This window comes from Nelusetta ayraudi, unplaced genomic scaffold (genome assembly GCF_046127955.1).
Source record: "Nelusetta ayraudi isolate G7.1 ecotype Tasmania unplaced genomic scaffold, CSIRO-AGI_Nayr_v1 ptg000019l, whole genome shotgun sequence".
In the NCBI taxonomy this organism is placed as follows: Eukaryota; Metazoa; Chordata; class Actinopteri; order Tetraodontiformes; family Monacanthidae; genus Nelusetta; species Nelusetta ayraudi.
The window spans coordinates 3,727,133-3,748,295 of NW_027466069.1; the positions used below are offsets into that span (position 1 = coordinate 3,727,133).

Here is a 21,163-nt window from a genome sequence, read left to right on the forward strand (position 1 = left end):
GCCATTACTTAGCAGTCATCTCTGTTCATTTTATAATTGAAATTTGAGTGGTGAACTATTAAAGGTGGGTGTGGCTATAATACTCATTGGTTCCTGAATCTACTTAAATAATTAGGTGATATAATGTTTAGACGCTAGTTTTGGTTGTTTTGTTGGCTTAAGGTTTGTTTGTTTTGATTTTTGTTTGATTTAGACTCACCCAAACACACACACACACACACAGACAAGTGTTGTACCTCTGGTCCACGTTAGCCGTTGGTCCAAGAAAAAAAAAAAAAAACCCAACATACTACAGCATGTCAGGGTTTTGTTTTTGTTGTTGTTGTTGTTGCCTGAGATTTCGCATTCTGCCACTCTACCACGTCTCAGGCTGCTATAATAGAACAGTCATTTCAATGAGTTTTGGGCTTTTTGGAATAGTTTTATCTCAGAAAAAAAACAGCATGTCTTTTTTTTTTTCATTTTTGTTGAGATTTTACATTCTACCACTTTGTCTTATGCTAAACTATGATCAGATGGTCAGTTTCAGGCTGATGAGTGTTTTGTTTTTTTTGCCCAGAAAATAAAAAATATCATAGTATGTTGCTTTTTTTCAATTTTCAGACATGTTGAGATTTTGCATTCTACTGCTCCGTCCTATGACAGGATGGTAATTTTTAGTGATATTCAGGCTGATGTAAGGTATTTTCTTTTGTACCATACGACATACTATGGTTCAACATCTACATGCTCCCACTAGTTGAGATTATACAAAACAACAAAATAAGTTGCCACAGTTGTGCAGAGGACACACAAATTTACATAACCATATGCCTTGTAACGGTGCGGAGTCAGCTGCAATAAACTGGCATGTAACTCTTTGCAGTGAATTAGACTGTGGTGCACGAACAGCTGCAACAAATGCAGTCAGAGGCACAGACTCATGTCACACAGGGTTGAGTATTTTTCAGCAGATTTATTTTAATGTTCACCAACACTGACAAGGATACAGCTTGTTAGAAAGTAACATTTAGCGTTTACAGTCAGGTAGAAAGCAAAAGTGTTTCATTAGTTTACCAAGCAAAAAGGAGAAGGTTTTACTCACAGCACGTCGGATGAAACCTGGTTCTGCTGGTTCTGCTGGACACAGGCGGAGACACTCACCTGGCCGGATTCTGCAAAAAAAACAAAATACAAATTCCAAAATGAAGATGTCATGCAGCTGAAATGATTCAGTTTGGCCTTAACCTGATGGCGTCCGCACTATAAACTACCTTACATAGTAAACATAGGATCTGCAAATTAGAGACTAGAGTCTAAATGTCCCATCTTCTGAAAACTGTTCCTCACTTGATGAGAATTTCTAAACTTTTTATCCCTCGTCTCCACAGTCTACACAGTTCATTCCAGTGAGGTGACACAACCCGGCCCTTGTGCACCCCTTCCTCCAGACTGATGAACTGCCCAAAAGTATCTCATGTATTTGAAATCCAAAATAAAATGTAAAGCCCATCATCTCAGACTTTGCAGTGCAGCACTGCTGCTGCTGAAGTGCTCGTGACCTATGAAGTCCTGCTCCTCACGCGGCTTCACTCGTCTGGCAGTAGGTGCCAGAGTCATCCGCTGCTGCGGTTCGAGCGGCCGCTGGTGTTTGTCGGGCACCGACAGGTGTGCATGTGCGCAGCCTGCACCTCATCTGGCTTCCTGGGACACACTGAGCCTCCATGATGGGTCGTTCTTATTGTCTGGGGGTCGTCACCTTTGTCCTACTGCCATTAGTGTGCAAAGTGAACGCTCCCTGAGGCTTTTTAGAAAATTATAATTATGTAGGTTACACATTGTCTCGTAAGGCTTCACTCTTGTATGAGAAATTACCTGAAGAAAAAAAAAAAATCTATATTGCAGGATTCATTACAGCAAACATCAGGAGGCTTTTTAATCTTTACAGCACGACTGAATATAAGAAAACTGGCTCCAGCTTTTATCAGCTCATGTCAGCCCTGTCCTAGTTTATTAGTATCATCATTTTTAAATTAAGTGATCGCGCGCCCTGATTTGAATGATAAACTTCAGTCTACCGCTGCCAGTTTAGCTGCCTTGTGCTTCGGGCGAAGGTTGCCAAACGTCTGGGAAAGCCACTCTACGTTGTCTATGTCTATGTACCTGCTGCTGCTCGACAACTTGTGTTACTCCTGAGCCACACTAGCCGGCTGGAGGTTAAGGGGAGGGCACATGAACTACGTCCTGTCATTTCTCATGTATGTGTTTGGACACCTGATACTTACCGCCACGGCTGCTGCTGCGGCCGCTGCCGGTGCCAGCGATACAGACCTGGCACGCAGCTCTGCTCTCCTCTACTCACCCTGCTGCTGCTGCTGCCGCTGGTTTCTCTACACCTCTCACACCTCAGCGCTCCTGGCAGGGCTGCTGTGTGTGATTAAGGGCCTGTCGTGGACACCGTGAGCTCTGCGGTCCTCGAGATGGCGACCATTCTCTGTGGCCACGCTCCCTCTCGGCTGGATTAAGGACAGAGCGTGCGGTTAAACCTTAAGCAGACGCGTCTCCGAGAAGACTTTTCAAGAGTGTGGGAGCAGCCGGGGGTCCTCGGGGCGGCCGGTCCCTCCTTCCTTCCGCCGGGGGTCGAGAAAAAGGGGGTTGGCTGGGAAACAACTGGCTGCGTTCGGGCCTCAAGTGTGGCGACGGGAGAGCCGGCAGGTCGCAGGGTCGTCGCCTCCTCCACTTCGGAGCGGGTTCAGTCAAAGGAAGAGCACAAAGGCGGGAAGCAAGCGGTATTCCTGGCGGCCGTGCGGGCCCATCCTCTTCGCTCAGTCAAAACCAACCGTACCTGGGCAGAGCCACGCACAACGGTCGGCTCGGCTCGGCTCAGCGGCGTCAAACCCGCAACCCCCCCCAACCCACCATCAACACCACCCACAGATGAAGGGCGGACCACCTGCACCTGCTCCTCCTCCTCCTCCACGGCAATCGCTCCTCGCTTCTTCTGCCACTGGCTCCGCCCACTCCTTCCCCTCCAGAGCCCGCCGCCCATCTCTTCCAGCACCCCCATCTCCACCTCTGCCAGCTGCCTCCTTCCCCCATCCCCAACAATGTTGGTGGACGGGGGGCTTGGCAGGCGGAGGCTCCTCCGTTCCCGGAGCAGCAGCAGGAAGGTTGAGCGGTGCAACTTCAACAGGTGCACCAACTTCTCAGGAGGAGGAAAAAAAGCAGCCTGCCAAGCAAACAGCGATCCTCACACAGCCTCGAGTGGGAGGGGTCGGGGCCGAGCCGGGCCGGGCCGGGCCGGGCCGGGCCAGGCCAGGCCGGGTCGGGCCAGGCGGGGGCGTCTCTCCTCGGTGGCGCTACACAAACTGCACACTGTCTCCCTTCTCGAGAGACAAACTCCGTTTTCCAAACACAACAAGGCAGCCAGCGCGTTTCTTCAATTCACCTCCATCGAAGAAACAGAAGTTTCCCTTCAAATGAACAATTTATTGAGAATCGGTCACATTTAGTGCCCACCAGCACTCGCAGGTACGTCAACAGCTTTGCTCGGGGGCACTACGGGAGGGTTTTTTTTTTTCTCCTTCCCCTCTCGACATCAACGTGTACATTGATCTCAACTTTTTGTCGTTTTTTTCTCTCTCTCTCTCCCCCCATTTCAAACAGAAGTCATCACAGGTGCAGACGGGACACACAACTTAAAAGCGGCCTCGTTTCAAGCGAGGACTCGCAAAGACCCGGCTCGCCGCCGTCGCCGCTTGCTGGGTGTTTCTCGGCTCTCCTCAGAAGTCCGACGTGGAAACGGGTGTGGTGGTGATCACAGGTTCGACAAGATCTGACACACAGTTATTTTTTTTTTTTTATGTTTCCAACACGCAAATTCAGCAAAAACACAACTCGGGGTGGTTGGTGTCTGCTGCATGACAAATAATACATTGTCAAAATAAAATTAAAAAAAATTAAAAATTAAAAAAAATGACAAAAAAAGGAAAGGTCTTAGGACCATGATGGCAGGCATTAGTAGCATGTTCTCCAATTCTGACATTTAAGCTTTAAATTAAAAGTAGTAATAATAACGACCGGTTAAGTGTCTTTACTACTTTAAAATGACACAAACAGGTTTTTTTTTGTTACTTTATACTGACAGTTCACCGATACTGGATATTATAGTTACTTGGAGGACTTACTGGTTTCAGAGCAATAAATGAAACAACACAAAACGCTAATTGGTCTTTATCCAGGACTACTGTAGACTTTCATAGATCACATTACACAACCATGTCTAAAGGTAGGGATGCACAAAGCAAAAAAAAAAATTATGAAAAAAAAAGAGGAAAAAAACAAATAAAAAAAAAACATGTTAGTACTTGCTCGGCTATGCTACGCGCTGTTCTCTGGTCCAAAGACTCACATCTGTTAGTATTTAGCATTCCACACAACTACGTAGGGCTTTTTTTTCCTGTTTGTTTTTGTCCAGCCAAATTTGATCTCCTATCTTGCAGTCCGATGTTGCAACATTTAGGAACGTGAGCGAAAAATCAAATCTATAAACCGTGCACGGACACATTTTGTAGCTTTAAAAAACAAAACAAAACAACAGTGCACAAATTTTGGGGGTGGGAGGGAAGTAAAATACGGCATGTCAAAATAAAAGCACGTTTGCGCAGTTCTATCTTCGGCACAACAAAGTTTGTTCACCAAACGCACCGTTGCCATGGAGGCGGTTAGCTGGGGAAGGCCAGACATCCGAGAGAGAGATTGGGTGGGGAGAAAAAAAAGAGGAGTAAAACCTCTGGTGAACCGAGTGTGGTGTGCTGAAGGAAGAACTCTGCAACACGTGTCCTTCAAACATGGAGCGAGGATTCTTTGTGACCGCAGAACCAACATCGGCAACCTGAACTTCACCAGAGTTCTTCAAAATGAAAGAACCACACTTGACCTCATTTGCCTCCGGGTTAAGACTCAGTGGGAGAAGGATACGACTGCGCAGACTGAAAGCTCTGGGAGGTCATTTCTCTGAGCCCTCACGTTTAAACATTATTGAAAGGTCAGTTTTGACCGCCAACACGACGACAGTAACGAGCAAAACAGCCAAGTAGCTCATTGACCAGACAGAACTTAGCTTTTGTGAGCATCGTGTCAGACTGATGAGGCTTTAACACTGTAAGTATTTCAGACTAGGTCTTATTTTGTCTTTAAACTCTCGATTGTAACAGAATTGGTGGCAGGTTTAAACTTTAAATTTTGCTGAACTTGTTTCCCTGTGCTGATTTTTTTTTTTTTTTTTTTAATAAATACGCCACGTGTTTTGTGGTTTTGTCTTTTTTTTCTCTCTCTCTCTGACTGATCACCTGCAGCCCTGTGACCTGGACAGCAACACAAACACCTGTTAGAAGTCATTTCAACGCTTGAGATAGGGCACTGTTTGTCTTTTTAGTGGATTACATAGCAACATACACTCAAGTGTACCCCATAATGCAGAACACACAGCATGCAATAGTTACTGACATACAGCAGGGTTGTTTTTTTTTTTTTAACACCATCTGAATTTTAGTGTGTTCTGACTTTTTTCCCCCCCTCTCTCTCACTTCTCAAGAGGCTCCGCGAACCACAATCATGACCAGGTAGTCCTCCTCGCTTTTAGCGAGCGCCTTAGCCGAGGAATCCAGGAACTGCTGCGAGAAATCACAGGGGGGGAAAGCGTGAAGGACCCCCGTGTTGTCTTTATCTCTGCTGCCCCCCACAGGCAGGCTGATGACCCCGGCCGCCTGCTTTTGGTTGAGGTAGGACACCAGGTTGCGGAGTGGCCGCTGCGTGGAGGCCGCCGGGTCGGACGCAGACGACGACGAAGCCGGGTCCTCGGTGGTGCCGGGGACGGCCAGCAGGATGGCGTAGCCGCCGGGGCCTGCCACCTTGATGCGGCGGGAGACCTCGTCCAGCTTGGGCTGGTCCAGGCGGAGGCGCTGGGTGATCTTGAGCTCGCCCACCTGCCTCCCCGTCGATCCGTCGGCGAGCAGGTCGCTGGCCACGCCGTGGTCGCCCTCCAGCAGGTGCATGTTGGCCGGGAAGTTGCTGTTCTTGAGCAGCAGCATGCCCTGCCAGGCCAGCGCCAGCTTGCCGCCGTCGGGCTTCAGCGCCTGGCCGGCCTTGGAGCTGCTGTCAGACCGCTCCCTCTTGGCCGGGCCCTTGCCGCCGCCTCCGTCCGCTTTGCGCTTGCGTTCGGCCGAGACGTTGCCGCTCAGGGGTCCCTTGTCGGCCGCAGCCTGGCTCTTGAGTCTGCGCTCGGCGCCGCCGCTCCTTTCTACGCCGCCACCGTGGTGCTCTCGCGCCGGGGAGGGCCGCTCGCCCCGCAGGGGCCGCTCCGAGTCGCTGAAGCGGCCCCCGTCTCGGCTGCTGCCTCCGGGACTGGCGTCCGGCGAGGCCCGCCGGCGCCGCACTGTCCTCTCGGTGGCGTCCGGCGAGTGGTCCAAGTGGCGGCCGTCCTCCAGCAGGCGGCGCTTGCGTGCGGGCTCCCTGCCCTGGAGCTCGCGCTCCAACGACCAGGACTCACGAGTCCGCCGCTCGCGCTCCAGGTGCTCCAGCGGCTCGAAGGGCGAGGCGCGCACCCTGTCGCGGATGGCCGGGTTGGGCCACTCGGCACCGGGGAACAGCTCCCGCTCCCGGAAGTGGAGGGGCGGTGGAGTCCGCTCCCTGACCCGCAGGGGCTCGGGCGCGGCACGGTGGACAAAGGATTCCGGCACCATGTCGAAGGGCGGGATGGGCAGAGGCTGCAGGAACTGCTGCTGGTAGCGGTGCTCGGCGTCGGCAAAGTCCACGCGCAGTCTCCTCTCGGGGCCCCCCAGTGGGAAGCCCCTCATGTGCGTGCACGCCGCCTGAGCCGCGTCCAAACTCTCGTACTGGATGTAGGCCCACGTGTCTCCCTTCCTGTAGTCAATGGTCCTGATGGTGCCAAAGCGATCGAACTCTCTGGCCAGGGCGGCCAAAGGCACCCAGGGTCCGAGACCACCCACCCACAGGCGCGTGGTGGGGGTGGCCTTCCCGTAGCCGATCTTGATGGGGTTGCGACCCACCACCTTGCCGGACATGCTGAGCTTGGCGCGGTGAGCCATGTCCAGGTTCTCGAATTTCAGAAACCCATACGTGCTGACCTGTCCCCGTGTGGGCCGCTTGATGTCCACTTCCGTTATGACCCCGAACCGGTCGAAGGCCCTCCTCAGGTCCGCCTCGGTCACCGTTATGTCCAGGTTGCCCAGAAACAACGTCCTGTTGGCCCGCTGGTCGTCCTCCGGCGAGATAAAATCCTCCTCGCGAAAAGCAGCGCGTTCCGCGATGAAAGCGGGCCGCGTTCGAGCCTCGAACAGCGCGAACTCCCGGTCCCGTTCCAGCTCTCTGGGCAGCGGAGGCGGCGGCGGCGGCGGCGGAGGGAGCCGCCCGAGAGCCAGCTGCTGCAGCCTGTAGTCCCTGTAGCCGAGGCCGGTGGGCGACAGTGGTCTCTGGAGGTGCCTGTGGCTCTGGGCCGCGGCGTACAGGTCCCTCTCGACCGGCGAGCGGCTCCTCCTGCGGTTCACGTACACCGCCTCGATCTTCAGCGGCCGGTCGTAGAGCACCAGGCGTCCGCGCGCGTGCTTGGCCGCGCGGGCGTCCTCGGGCTTACGGAAATTGACGAAGGCGATGCGCTCGTCGTTGCTGCGGCTCATCTTGACGCTCACATCGCCGAATTTCTTGAACTCGTGGAAGAGTCCGTCCTCGATCTCCTCCTCGCTCAGCTGCGTGCCCAGGTCGCTGATTTTCAGCGTCTTGTACTCACTCTCGGCGCCCGGCGGCTGGACGCGCTGCTCCCCGCGCAGCGCCGTCCTCGGCGCGGCTAAGTCCAGCGTCAGGCTCAGGCTGTGGGTTTTGCCCACCGAGCCGCCGGCGCCGGGCAAGCCGTGGTTGTTTCCGGCGCGGCCGTGGCCGTCGAAGTCCCGCTCTCGTTTCTCGCCCAGCAGGCTCCTCCTGGTGGAGCCGCCGTCCGCTTTCGTCGAGCTGTTCCCATTATTGCTGCCGCCGGAGACGGACAGAGCCCCCATTTTCTTGCTGGTCGGGTGGCATCCTCCCCTGTCTCGAATATCATCCAGGGCCCGGGAGCGTTTCTTGATCGGCGACCGCTCTTTACCTTTCATTTCAGTCCGCACGAAGCCGATACTCGCGGCTTCTTTTCGACAGTCCTCTCCTGCAGTCGGTTGCAGAAAACGAGTTGGGCGGAAAGAAAAAAAAAGCAAGATTTTTTTTCTCAGTGACCCTGCGCTGAAACAACAACAGTCGCCATTTTGTAAAGATAAATCCTAAGGCCCACCCCCTCGTCTCCCATTGGCTAAAAAGTGGGTGGAAATTTGTAAAGCACACGTCAATCATCCCGCTGACATATTTACATTGAGACGGTACGTGTGCATTTCCACCCCCATTTTGTGTATGTGGGCGGACACACAAGCCTTCATGGTTTTGTGAAAATGACTATATGCACAAACTATGGATTTCAAGCTAGCCTTCCTGGGACTATTTTTATGACGTTAAAGATAGACGCAGAGTTTATCGAGACGTACACAAACGACTGCAGCGAGGAGGAACTTGTGGTAGGAGTCAACAGAAAAAACCACTGGATGGCAGTATTCGCCCAGCAGGTCAAACCACAGCCTCCCAAATTGAATTTGAGTTTTGTTTTAAGTGCAGGCTAAACAATTACAGCACTTTTTGTAAAATAAAATAAATAAACACAGCAAAATGCAAGCAGCTTAATTTAATAGGTGACTTCATTGATGGCCCTGGTCGGAGGACAGGGACGTATTGTGTCTAAGCTGGGTTACTTTCAAGCACCATCTTTTCCATGAGGTTTTATTTTGGATAAAGTGAGAAGCCAGAAGAAACACGGTCTTGACTTGTCATTATCAACTGGAAGATTTTTCTTTCTACATCTGAGACGCGTTTCTAGGATCTAACAGAGCACCTAATTTATAGTGCAAGGGTGCCACGACCGTTTGTATTTGTTTGTATTTGCATTTGTAAATGTGTCTAATGTTTGTTGGCAACTGTACTGCAAATTGCAGACAGAAAGACTCTGTTCTGCTGCAAACATTACCTGATGAAGGTCTGCTGATAAATGTGCGCAGGCAGCCAGACAGTCTGTGGTGACCTTGACTTGCCCTGCAGTTTGACTAGACGTTGCACCGCTTGGCTCAGTGGGACACGTTAATTCTGTTAGACTACTTCAAACAGTGGGGATGAGTTTTGTCACATTAGCTGCACATGAGGGCCAAAATAATCTGCACCCAGTGACCTGGAATGCAGTGTGACGCTAAATGAACAACTCGTGCTGCCTGATTATCAATCACCGAGGCTTGTATATTACATCAACGCACATCAAAAGGCACATTGCCTCCCTTAAGCATGATTTGGATTTTCAAAATGTTTGTTGTGACAGAAGATATTTGGGTCTTTTTGGAAATTTTACCTTAACTGATGTACTTAACTGAGTGTTAGCGGGTAAAATTAGCTACATCATTCATTATCGTATAAAATGAATCCGCCCGACCTAGCTATCCAAACAAAAATACTGAGCAGGGTTTTGCCATTTGTAGATTCATCAGCTTTCCTGGGGATGGCCAATCACCTCAGTCCCTACACCGATGGCTCCTCTTATCTCCTCCACTTAATCTGGGATTTAATCAGAGGGGGGCTATGTAACCACAGTACGGGCCGCCATCTCCCAGGGCCTGGCTGGAATTTGAGGCTGTGGGTGTGGAAAGTGTTTCTGATGGGTTTGTGCATTCTTCTATTAGAACCACATGTTAGTGGCTCGCGCAAAAGCCCGGTACAGACTTTGGGAATGGCGGCTAAACAGGCCCCGGCTCGACTTAAATGGGGGTAAGCAGAAGAAGAGCCGCCGTAAGCCGCGGACACTCCCGGGGAGCATGTTGAGCTCGAGAGAGCTTACCGGAGGAACTCTTTATTTTCCCCTCTGTGTTTGAGTTGCACTCTTAATGTGACACAGACTGAAATGTTTGCACATCTGACAGACCTGCGCTGGTATTAAGTTATTTAGCCCAGATGGGACGTACCATGCGGCGCAGTGTTTCCTTGGCAATGGAGTAAATTGTTATGGGGGGAAAGTACAACAAGTAAGACTTCCAGAAAACAACTATTTGTAATGCATTCATGAAGAAGACACTAGTGCGGGAATTCCACCGCGTTATATTCCTGTAATTTTTTTTCGTCCCTCTGGGAAACATGCGAACACATAGCGCATTCATAAATAAACGCAGGAAGCAGGTGGATGACGATCATAACTTATTCTAGAAAGGACGCTCGGGGCCACTGTGACCACGGTGCGTCCCGCCGTAGTTGTAAGTCAGTGCCCGGGTCTGGTCGGGCTGCGCTACTAAAGCCAGATGTGAAGGAGAAAGCGGCTGCTTCGCCGTGAACACTGCCGTTCCTGCAGGAGGCTCTTCATCATCAATAGTGAATTGTGGTCGCTCAGTGAGCTTTCCATTAATAAAGCTGCCCTTTGCTTCTGATGCATGAGGTGCCACCTGAAGGCCACTTGAAGGCCGGCCAAGCTCGACGTGCATGTATGGGGCTCCCTGTGCGCGGACCCCAATCCATCTGAAGCCGACTTTTGGCACATGTAGGAATCTTTTGTGTTTGCAGCGACCGCAGCCCGGCAGACATCTCGCCTTACAGCCACATTTCCACCTTGAGTCGCGGCAATCGACAATCGTCGCCCACTCCCTCCTTCCCCCCCCCCCCCCCCAAAAAAAATGAGGTAAATAATTCAAATGCTTTAGGTGGAGTCCTTTATTACTAATAACAATATAAAAGCAAAAAGACAAAAACAAATGATTAATATGAAAATGGGGATTTTTTTTTTCATGCTTAAATAAGTTTTCCTCTTTGTTCTCAGCAACATGATAGTAAACTACAACTGCAGGCAATAGGTCCTTTAAATATGCTGGGTTTTTCGTGCAAGAGGCTCAGCGAGCCCTTAAATGTTCATGAAATGCCTTTCCAATGTTTTTCTTTTTTGATTTTTTTTCTTTGGTTTCTCCATTGGATTGAAAAAAAAGTCTCCACACTGGCTTATATAAATGTTTAGAGGAAATATCTGAGTCATACTTGAAGTCGGGTGCGTACACCTGGGACTGTCGATGGGTCAGGAATGTTATATGCATTGGCTCAGTCAGTGCATAATGGAAAGCTGGCAGCGCAGTGGTCATGTAGGCCAGGAGAGGATGCTGCCCGGCTCTTTGGCTTTCATGCGCAGAGCCACCAGGCCCGTGGGCTTGTATTCAGCCTCGGGGCCCTCGATGGAGTGAGAGCCGAGGCCCCCTGGGAAGCCGTGGAGCGAGTAGAGGCCGTTGATGCCCGGATGGTGCGGAGGATGGTGGTGGTGCGGATGTCCCGAGGACGGCGGCATTCCCATGAAGCCCTGCAGGTTCCCGTGGGAGTGGGGGTACGGACTCATGCAGGACGGAGGGATGGAGTCGGCTCCCAAGACGCAGCCCGTGCCCGAGCCTCCGCCGCCTCCCGAGGCCGCTCCCGGCCACAGGTTGCCCTGCATCTGCACAGTGAGGAGTTTTGGATAGGCCCGTTTAGGCTTAGAAAGACTTTGGAGGGAAATTTGCTCCCCAGATTACACCAACATGAAATTTCAGCGAATGTAGAATTGCAATTTAAATAAATAAAACTAAACAACAAACTTGTCACTTGATTTTGACAGTTTACCCAGTGACCCACCTGGTATGTGTCATGTCGAGGGAGAAGAGAGATATCGTAAGTAGCGAAATGGTTCCGAACATCTTGGATCTTCCCGTAGCGCTCCCGCTTTCGCCACTTGGCTCTACGATTCTGGAACCAGACCTTTAAAAAAAGGGGGGGGGGGGGGAATATACATATATGCAGTATATTAGTCGCATTAGTCACAAACAGTCATGTCACGAGATGACGATTTGTGAGAGTAATTCCAAGCTTAAAAATCATGAGTTGATCCTGGGTCTGCAGCCAGGATACGCACCTGAACGCGAGCCTCTGTGAGCTCGGTCCTCAGGGCCAGCTGCTCCCGGGCATAGACGTCGGGGTAGTGTGTCTTCTGGAAGACCTTCTCCAGCTCCTCCAGCTGGAAGGTGCTGAACGTGGTGCGATTGCGCCGCTTCTTGTTTTTGCCCGACAGGTCAATGGAGTCGGCGATGGAGTCGGCGTGCAAGCCACCGCCGGACTCCTTGAGTTTGCTGCAGCAGTCCGAGCTGATGCCTGGATAGCCCATCGTCTTCTGAGGTCCTTTCTCTGGGTGACACACACACACATGTATTTATTACTTTTTTTTTTTTATTAGACAGGCATCATATTTTAAAAATAAACAGGAATTAACTGTAAATAATATTATTTGATATATATTTTAACAATTGTAATCTGTTTTCATTTATTACCATTAGATGGAATTAGGTTTTGTTTTTATGGAGGAAATTTTATTCCAAGTTTCCATCCATAATTGAATATATTTTTAAGAAATAACCATTTTATTTAATCGGTTGAGATTTTTACAAGTTGAGTCCTGCAGCGAATATTGTGTTGAGTCTGTTTAACTTGTTTGCTTAAGTAAGAAGAATCCAAACTGTTTTGCGTCGGATTATTTGTTTAGATTGAAATATAAAATAAAAAATGTTTTCCTCTTGTTACACAAACATAAGCACCGCCTAAGATTCTGATGAAATCACAAATAAATTGGGTGTAAAAACAGAAAGACTTTTGCTGACAAACACTTTAGAATAAAACTAAGCTACAGCAGTACCAATATGAGCAATATACCCAATACAATGTGTCTGCAAATACAATGTTTGCCATTTTGTAAGAAAAGAAAATTGTCAACTTTGACAAGGCAAAAAGAAATTGGACAAAACAAACGGAAAAAACAGGGTTTTGCATCCTGCATCTCTTGTCATCTTCTCTCAGACCTAAAATCCATCAGAGCTCAAGGGTGGGACGGCTGAGAGAAGCCACACACAGCACTAATTTAGCTGAACAAGGTTTTAAATGGATGATTTCAGGCAATCACAGTATACTGAAGGGAACTCTCTGTGGCTGGCTTTAATTAAACCTACAAGGCAACAAGTGAAAACAAAATTTTGTCTTGTTTCAGCTTACACGCGTGCATAGAAGAGTCACCTTTGCGAAAACAAGCGAGCAGCTGAACTCATGACTGGCAATAAAGCACAGGCTTGTTGGGGAAGAATAATAAACTTTGAGTCGTCTTCACTTAATTGTGAGCATTTCTTTTTCCTGCTGCATGGGAAAAGTTCTTCCTTTGATTCCTGATCCTCTTGTCAGCATTCATCATGTCCAACCCTGAACTACAAAACAACAATAACACACATATCTATACATATATATATGAAGAAAAGAAAAAAGACTCTCTCCTCATCTATCTCCAGGAAGTCACTCCCCGCACACAGACGCTATACTTCTCTATTTTCCTAATTCAATATGGGGCCCCAAAAAAAACTAAGAGCATTTTTCACTGCAGCATTAATTTTCCCGTGTCCATTAGATGCCGTCTCGCACCGCAGGCCCGGCTGAAAATAATGTCTGTCAAGATCGCAGGCTGCCACAGGACATTGTGAAGCTTTTACGCTGTCAAACATCCACATCCGCTCTGCCCCCGCCGCCGTGTAACTGGAGCTCCACTGTACGTGAAATGCAGGGGAAAAAGCAAATAGAAGATAAATTAAAAAGCGTGTTGCCTGGAGTATCACGCAGGGAGCAGCAGAGCTGTTCCACATACTCCCAAACAGCGCTGCTACAAATTTCAGCCGCTCCTCGTCCAGACTTTTCCATTGTTTTTTTTTCCCCAATCCCTTAAATGCATATCAAATGTCTGCTTTTTTAAATTAAAAACTATATTTCAAATATTTAATTTAAAATATGTGAGTATATAATAGCTCTCCAAATGCTTTTTGATTTTGTTAATGGAAAAACTACATTTGCAACCTTCCATACAAGAAAAAAGAAAAGTTGATAAAAAGGCCTAGTTTAAAGTGCGTCCGGCATATAATGATATGGCTCATCTTAAAATTTTGCATTTCATCCAAACTATAATTAATACCAATGAGTACAATATTATAAGTCAATATTACAAGGCCATTCTAGCATTAATGGGCACCTCCCAATAAGCAAATCCAAAAAAACAGATCCACACTGACCCACTTTAGTTTCAAATATACCTTCAGCTCTTCAAGGAGGATTTGTATTACAATTAAGAAAGAATTTTCCAACTATTAATTTAAAAAAATGTCTAAAATTCTATGTTGCAAAATTGCACATGGTTAAATTTGAAAAAATGCACGGCAACAAGACAAAAATCTTCAAAGTGTTTGAAGGTAAAGGCGGGGTTTGAACGCGTTGGCCTTTCCCTTCCATCAACAAACTTTTCTCCTTCTGTAGACAAAACATGGTTGAAAGAAGTCGACGTCGTAGACAATAAGCACATACACTGTGTCCGTTAGTATCCGTTCTTCCTGAGGAGCCCAGTGAGGCTAGTTAGGCACCAAATATAATAAATTTACACTGCGTGTGTGTGAAACTGCCTTGATTTAGAAGGACACCAATCGGACGTCCATCCAGCTGTGAGCTGATATCGCTATCAGAACTAATGGGGAAAGAATGCCATTGGCTGTCTATTGCCTTTGGCAGGAACATGAATGAGGCTGCTGCATATTTTTCTGGAGACTGATATCACAAAGACCTCCTCATCTTTCATATCCTCTGTTGCTCTACAGAATCATCAACACCAATAAATAGAGCAGAGGAGCTGCATCATTTCCTCAGGCCCGGGCTTCAACACACACGCACACACACACACATACACACACACACACACACACACACACACACACACACACACACACACACACACACTATTTTTCTTCAGATGAACACTCATGAGATTGAAATGTCTGAAACCTGTTGCAAGCATGCTGCACGCAACATTAATTCAGCTCTGATTTTTTTCTTATGTTACATGTAGGATAAACTTTCACACGAGAACAAGCGAAGACTCAAGCAAGCACATCAGACAGTCTAACAACAAGGTTGAAAAAAAAGCAAGGTTCAACTAAGAGTTTAACTGCAATACTGACGACTGATTAATGGCCCCATGACATGCGACTTGCTGCCAGACTGACCTTTAACCTTTCCCGCTTTACATCAGTCTTTGCGCAGCCAGAGAAAACCTGCTGACTTTTTCTTTTACAGAGGCCAATTCCATTTATGTAGCTAGTAAAATGTGTCTAAAATACGCAACGTAATAATAATTTAAATAGATTGGGCCAAATATTTTTTTCCCCCCCAAAAGCATTTTTCCAGTACGCAAAGAAGCTTCATGGTCGTTTTAAAAACTTGTCAAAACGGAACAAAAGTCTTTGCTTTTGCAGTCTTCTTTTTTTTTTTGCAGTTGTTTTTTCTTTGCACTGGAAAATAAGTTGTAAACCGTGACAAATCGAACCCCTTTGCGCCTTTTTACGCATCGCTCGTGCGCTTCTTCTCGAGCACCGACTCACCCTCGGAGTTGCCGTCATAAAACACCGGCTTGCCGCTCATCGACGCCGACTTCTGCTCCTGGCTGATACTATCCAAGAACTTGTGTTTGGACGGAGAGCCGGGCGGGTTGACCGGGGCGGCACCGTGGCTGAAGTCCGCCGCCGTCTCCCCGAACCTCCCCATGGCCGCTGCGTAAAGATCCCCGCGCAGGCCGAGGCGCTGGGGGAGAGGAGGCGCCAGATGAGGCGGCTTCTGGAGCTCGTCGCACGGCAGGAAGGAGCCCGCGGGTCCGTGCTCCAACCGGGGCGAGTTCTCCGGAGTCCTCCTGCTGCTGCTCTGCGAGGAGAAGGGCAGACAAGTGTCCGTGTCCATGGCGCTGCGGCTCCGGGTGGCGGTGACGGCGGCGGCGGCGGCGGCGGTGACGACCGGGCGCTGAGGGCGAAGGGGACCGAATGAGAGCCTTTTTTTCCCCGCTGCCGTGTTCATGTCAAGTGGGTGGGATTTAACAGATCAGAAACAAAGACCCGTGAAACCGGGATAGTAACTCGTGTGTGTGTGTGTGTGTGTGTGTGTGTGTGTGTGTGTGTGTGTGTGTGTGTGTGTGTGTGTGTGTGAGAGAGAGAGAGATAGAGAGAGACACCCACCCCAACATTTCTCTCTCTCTCTCTCTCTCTCTCTCTCTCTCTCTCTCTCTCTCTCTCTCTCTCACTCTCACTCTCTCACTGTGTGTGTGTGTGTGTGTGTGTGTGTGTGTGTGTGTGTGTGTGTGTGTGTGTGTAATGTGCTGTGATGTGATGTTTGCTACAGGATCCCGGAGTCTGATATAATCCGCGACAAAGATCAATCACATGTGGTTTCTGTCCCTCCAATTATCAATTTAATTCCTATTTCACATCCTGTTACGGCCCCTAATCGCCAAATGAAGCAGGACAAGGAGACGCGGGCAGCGCCGCAAAGTGACTGAGAAAATATACATCCGCTCACCAAAGGCCGCAGAGACAACCCCTCTAATATTTGCAATGAAGCTCGTTTTGATTTGACTTAACTCGATGTTATCCGACTTTCACCGCGCCTCAGATCGATCGCGTTAAATTTCACTTGCTGTAATTTCATTGACGCAGTCGGACATGATTGGACTGGATCTTTTACAGATATGCATTAAAAATAAAAAAGAAATCTGCAAAAAACTACAATTTTAATTTGAAATAATTCAATTCCATCACTTCACAGTGTATCAGTTTTAGATCACCAAAATGAGAGGGAAAAAACCCGTTTCTTCGCGTCAGAACAACAAACAGGCCCAGCGACAAAGCCGACACTTTATTGTGACAAATATTTAAATAATAATAATAATAATAATAATAATAATAATAATAATAATAATAATAATAATCATTATTACTATTATTATGATAGAAAGCTGGATATTAAGACGCAAAAACTAAACTGATAACCTATAAAATGATTTAATAATTCTGAAAAAATACGGACGCAAGCAAGACGCCAAATTCGCGAGTGACAATCACTACTTATACCGACTTTGTCACATTAGTTTAAGCCAGAGATCTAATTTGTAATAATTATTTTTCCGTCGGTGTCGTTCCTCTCCAAATTATTTTTCCCCGCCTCGTATTTCCGGTTTTAGGCCCCATGCAGCAGTGGTCGGCTGAGTTGCAAAGCCCGCGCGCATTAATATGTTTCTAACCTCTTTAATTAAAATTAAACAAAGCCGCAGGAACGAGTCGCACTCTCCTAATTTAGCGGCCGCGGAATCATTTCTGTCCTCGGTCTGTTCCTGTTATAATTAAGAACCAGGGGCGGTATTTCGGCTCGTTTTTGTTTTTTTGTTTTTTTTTCAACGGCATCATCTTGAAAAAAAAAAAAAAAAAAATCATCCGGTCGGCCGAAACAAACCCAAAGTAGATTAGACAGATCAACTGCGCGAAATCTTTTTTTTTTTTTCTTCTTTTTTTTTTCAGCGTACATCACCTATTCGCGCGCACTAATTCACCGCGGCATTCCATTTGTTCGAGTCTAAGCTGATGCTGATTTCCTGTGGTTCCAAATGTCCTGTGCAAATACTGGAAACAACAAATCAAACCAGTCAGAATGCGGAGAGAAGCCAGCCTGCAGCCACGATCAATGCATTAAATATTCAATCCAATTGTTGTGACAGCAGGCAATGAAAGCAAATATCTGAACTTCAAGGCAGCTGTGTCATACGTTTTCTCAGTTGCACACAAACTTAGACACATTTTATTCCATATGTGTGTGTGTGTGTGTGTGTGTGTGTGTGTGTGTGTGTGTGTGTGTGTGTCTCCCTCCAGCAGGCAAATTAAAACAGACCGAACACTCTGCCACATGTCAGACTCGGCGGCCAGATAAAAGCCTCTTGATACTGACACGCGATCTCAGGTTTTAGACAAACTTTATCTAAACAGCGGTGCACTTACCAGGCTGAGACGCGGCGGCGGAGGCTTGAGGACATCTCGCCATCTCTGCGGATACCCGAGGCCGCTTGCTGCAGCCCAGCTGACGGACAAGTGCGTAAACAAGGGGTCCATTTAGGCCCGCGAGGCCACACAAGCCTCATTTGAATCCATTTTGAGGCCCCCGTGATATCAAAGTGTCTGCGCTGGACGCAACAGCTCCGAGTGTAAGGAGGACTTTCGGGGCGGAGGGGGCGGTGGGGAGAGGGTGCCTACGGACTGACGACTCCGACGAGGGTCGGCCTGCAGAAAACTGGCAAAAGTGTCTGAAAATCATTATCAACAAACCAACGTGGGAACCGTAATTTGATTTTTTTCAGACAAGCGCGACAGACGTCTTGACGTGCGCGCACACGGGTAGAGGGAACGTGAAAATCCCAGGTCACCCCCCCCTCCCCCCGAAAATCCCTGAAAAACAAATTGCAGGGACGTACGTGGCAGCCCGCGTGGAAAGAGGAGCTCCGCCGACGTTAAAATGATTAGTGACCTCAGATATGAGGCCTAATGACATTTATGAGTAACATGACTTAGATTAACATGTTTGAGTCAGTGGAGCGTGTGGGCTGGATAAAAAAAGACAGACAGAGAGAGACATACCACTCTGTAATGTAACTCACAACCACAGTGCCTCTTTTTCTCTCTCTCTCTCTCTCTCTCTCTCTGTCTTTAAACCAAAGTGTCTCTGTCCCCCGTAAACTTCAGCCTGCCGGCATCTATCAAACTGTCTAGCTGGAAACCTCATAATTCTTAGGGCTGGGGTGGAGGTTTTTTTTTTCTTTCTTTTTTCTCTCTCTCTCTCTCTCTCTCTTTCTCTCTCTCTCTCTCTCTCTCGAGATGCACGCGCAGAGTTTGTGCTCCTTAAATCTCGTGACAAGCATGTCCTCTGTGGCCTGGGGCGGGCGGCAGAGCGCTCTCCAGATTCACAGAGCCAGCTGAGTAAATGCATTCCAGAAATGCGGGCAAGGAGGAAGAATGTCCGCGCTGTGATCTCGGAGCAGCTGCAGGTAAACGGCGTTTGTGCCAAACCCAGCGCCAAAGAACGGCTGGCGTGGCAACGAGTAAGAGCGGCGAGGAGCATCCTGGCCGAGGCCGCGCCTGAAGTGCAGAGTGCAGCTGATTTAAAGTGGCGTTAACGGCGTTATTTGACAATAATCTTGAGTCTCAACCCTGTCAGTGACTCATCAGAAATGAGCCAAATCCATCCCTGGCTTCTTTAGCTCGCATTACTTTTTCGCTCCTAAAAATCAAACCTGTGATGTCACAAAGGGAAGCAAAGGGGAACTGAAAGCTCTCCCAGATAATTTGAAAAAAAAAAATTATATATATAGATATATAAAATATCGCAATATTAGTCTTAGTATTTAAAAAACTTAGCTTTTCCCCTTTTATACCTTGTGTATCAGGATATTAGGCAAAACCGACCTCAGCATTCTAAAAAAAACTCCATCCTGTCAGTCGAACTAAAGCACACAGAGCACACTCTCGACAAGTTCAGCTCTTTGTGATGTCACAAAGGGCACTGATCCATCTCACAGGTTAGTGAAAACACCTGCAGCCAGGTGTCGGCTCCACCCCCTCAGGCCACCTTGTTTTTGGTCCCTGATAACCGTGTAGAAAATCCCACAAGATCGTCAGTTTTAGCAGGAGGCTAAAAACCAAGTGGAGGCTGCAAACAGAGGGCTACATACCACTGTTCTTTGGGGGATCTGTGGATGATCAGTTATTTTATTCTCTACTGGAGCTCATAAAAAAAAACAAGATTCTGTTACTGGGTTTGCTAAAAGACCGTTGAGCAAATAAATATCCAACTACACAGTTTAAATAGGAAGCAACATCTCTGCCAATCTAAAACAAAACAAAGCTGCTCCTGCTCTATAAAATACATTTAATTAAACGTCTGACACCAAAATCCTGCCTCCGACAGAGACAGGCGTAAATTCTATCTACGGTTATCAAACGAAAGGAGCGGTGCATGGTGGGAAACGGGAGAAGGCGGCAACAACTCACGCTCGCAGGCCGTCAGGACTCCTCGCCGCTCGGCCCCGTCGTCCTCAATCCTCGTCCCCGCACGCAGCCTGTCCTGGGCATGACCCTGCACAGGAAATCACTTCAACCTGTCGGGAGTCACAGATCTAACCCCCATCCCGCCCCTCCCCCCCCTCGCTCCCCTCCTCACCCAGCACCGCAGCCACACAGGCCTGTCGGGGCTGGGGACACAGACGGCGGGCCGGGATAAAGGTGACCCTGTGCCCTGACAAGCCCGGGGCTGCCGAGTCACTTCCACCCTGACATCCTCCCAGCCTGGTGTCAGTCTGCTGGGCCTGGGGACAGCCTGATCCACCTGACATCCTGGCTGCAAGACACACACACACACACACACACACACACACACACACACACACACACACACACACACACACACACACACACACACACACACACACACTCAGCGTCCTGCATGCGCATCATGTGCAGGGGCCTGGAAAGAAGCAAGCAATTAGGGAAAAATGTTTGTTATTTTAAAAATACATATTTATACTACATAGGCTTTAAAGGTCCAGTGTGTAAAATTTGGCTTGATTTAAGATTTTTATATTGGTAAAAGCTTAACATACTGCACATATATACATTAATAAAAGTAATTTGGTTTTCCTACCCTTAGATTGGTTCTCAAAGCAAGGGTCTTGATCCGACAGTAGTTAGCTGCCATCTTGCGGTGCCATTTTTAGTAGTAGTATTAGGGTATTTAAGGAAGCCCGGCTGACAGTGCCCTAAATACAAAATGCGTTGTCATCAGGATTGAATACCAGGCACTGAACCTTTAAAAGCACCATATTATTCCTTTATAGCCTCACACGATTAATGATGATCCAGCGCAGCAGCATATTTAGCCCCCTGTTTACACCCTCTCTCTCTCTCTCTCTTTCTTCTCTCACTCACACACACACACACACATACATATACACACACACACACACACAAACACACGCACACACACGCAAAAGTCCACTTCACTCTATTTGCTGTTGTTTTGTCGTACCGTCCACATCTTTGCGAGGAAACAGAAACTGTGGAGTCAGAGGGCAGCGCCTTCACCAACACCTGGCTGCTGGTGTTGTCACTAACCATGT

General features: G+C 48.2%; 2 protein-coding genes and 1 long non-coding RNA gene across 4 annotated transcripts; all 3 read right to left on the bottom strand.

The window, feature by feature from the left end:
* Nucleotides 1–940: 940 nt before the first annotated feature.
* LOC142888273 (uncharacterized) lies at nt 941–4,933 on the bottom strand. Its single transcript, XR_012926672.1, has 2 exons — nt 2,899–4,933; nt 941–2,824 (listed from the first exon to the last, which is right to left on the bottom strand). It is a non-coding gene; the product is annotated as an uncharacterized LOC142888273 (long non-coding RNA).
* Nucleotides 4,934–4,959: 26 nt separating this feature from the next.
* Nucleotides 4,960–8,313, bottom strand: rbm15 (RNA binding motif protein 15). The gene has a single exon (XM_076026431.1). It carries the CDS (start codon nt 8,139–8,141, stop codon nt 5,571–5,573), a length of 2,571 nt encoding a protein of 856 aa, XP_075882546.1. The 5' UTR covers nt 8,142–8,313; the 3' UTR covers nt 4,960–5,570.
* Nucleotides 8,314–10,794: 2,481 nt separating this feature from the next.
* alx3 (ALX homeobox 3) lies at nt 10,795–20,481 on the bottom strand. Of its 2 annotated transcripts, none has more exons than XM_076026433.1 (6): nt 20,040–20,481; nt 17,997–18,285; nt 15,564–15,879; nt 12,026–12,294; nt 11,749–11,871; nt 10,795–11,572 (listed from the first exon to the last, which is right to left on the bottom strand). In XM_076026433.1, exons 2-6 carry the CDS (start codon nt 18,105–18,107, stop codon nt 11,225–11,227), a joined length of 1,167 nt encoding a protein of 388 aa, XP_075882548.1. In that variant the 5' UTR covers nt 18,108–18,285; nt 20,040–20,481; the 3' UTR covers nt 10,795–11,224. The 2 variants fall into 2 exon arrangements, with proteins under 2 accessions (XP_075882548.1, XP_075882547.1); XM_076026432.1 differs by having other exon boundaries at nt 15,564–15,975.
* Between the last annotated feature and the right edge of the window lie 682 nt (nt 20,482–21,163).

Bases quoted from the DNA above. Each gene is read 5' to 3' on its own strand.
- rbm15 (XM_076026431.1), bottom strand. From the start codon at position 8,141: ATGAAAGGTAAAGAGCGGTCGCCGATCAAGAAACGCTCCCGGGCCCTG.
- alx3 (XM_076026432.1), bottom strand. From the start codon at position 18,107: ATGGACCCCTTGTTTACGCACTTGTCCGTCAGCTGGGCTGCAGCAAGC. The intron at 15,976-17,996 runs GTAAGTGCACCG...CTTCGCCCTCAG, and splicing joins CGCCGCCGCGTCTCAGCCTG to CGCCCGGTCGTCACCGCCGC. The intron at 11,872-12,025 runs GTGCGTATCCTG...CTTTTTTTAAAG, and splicing joins TCACAGAGGCTCGCGTTCAG to GTCTGGTTCCAGAATCGTAG.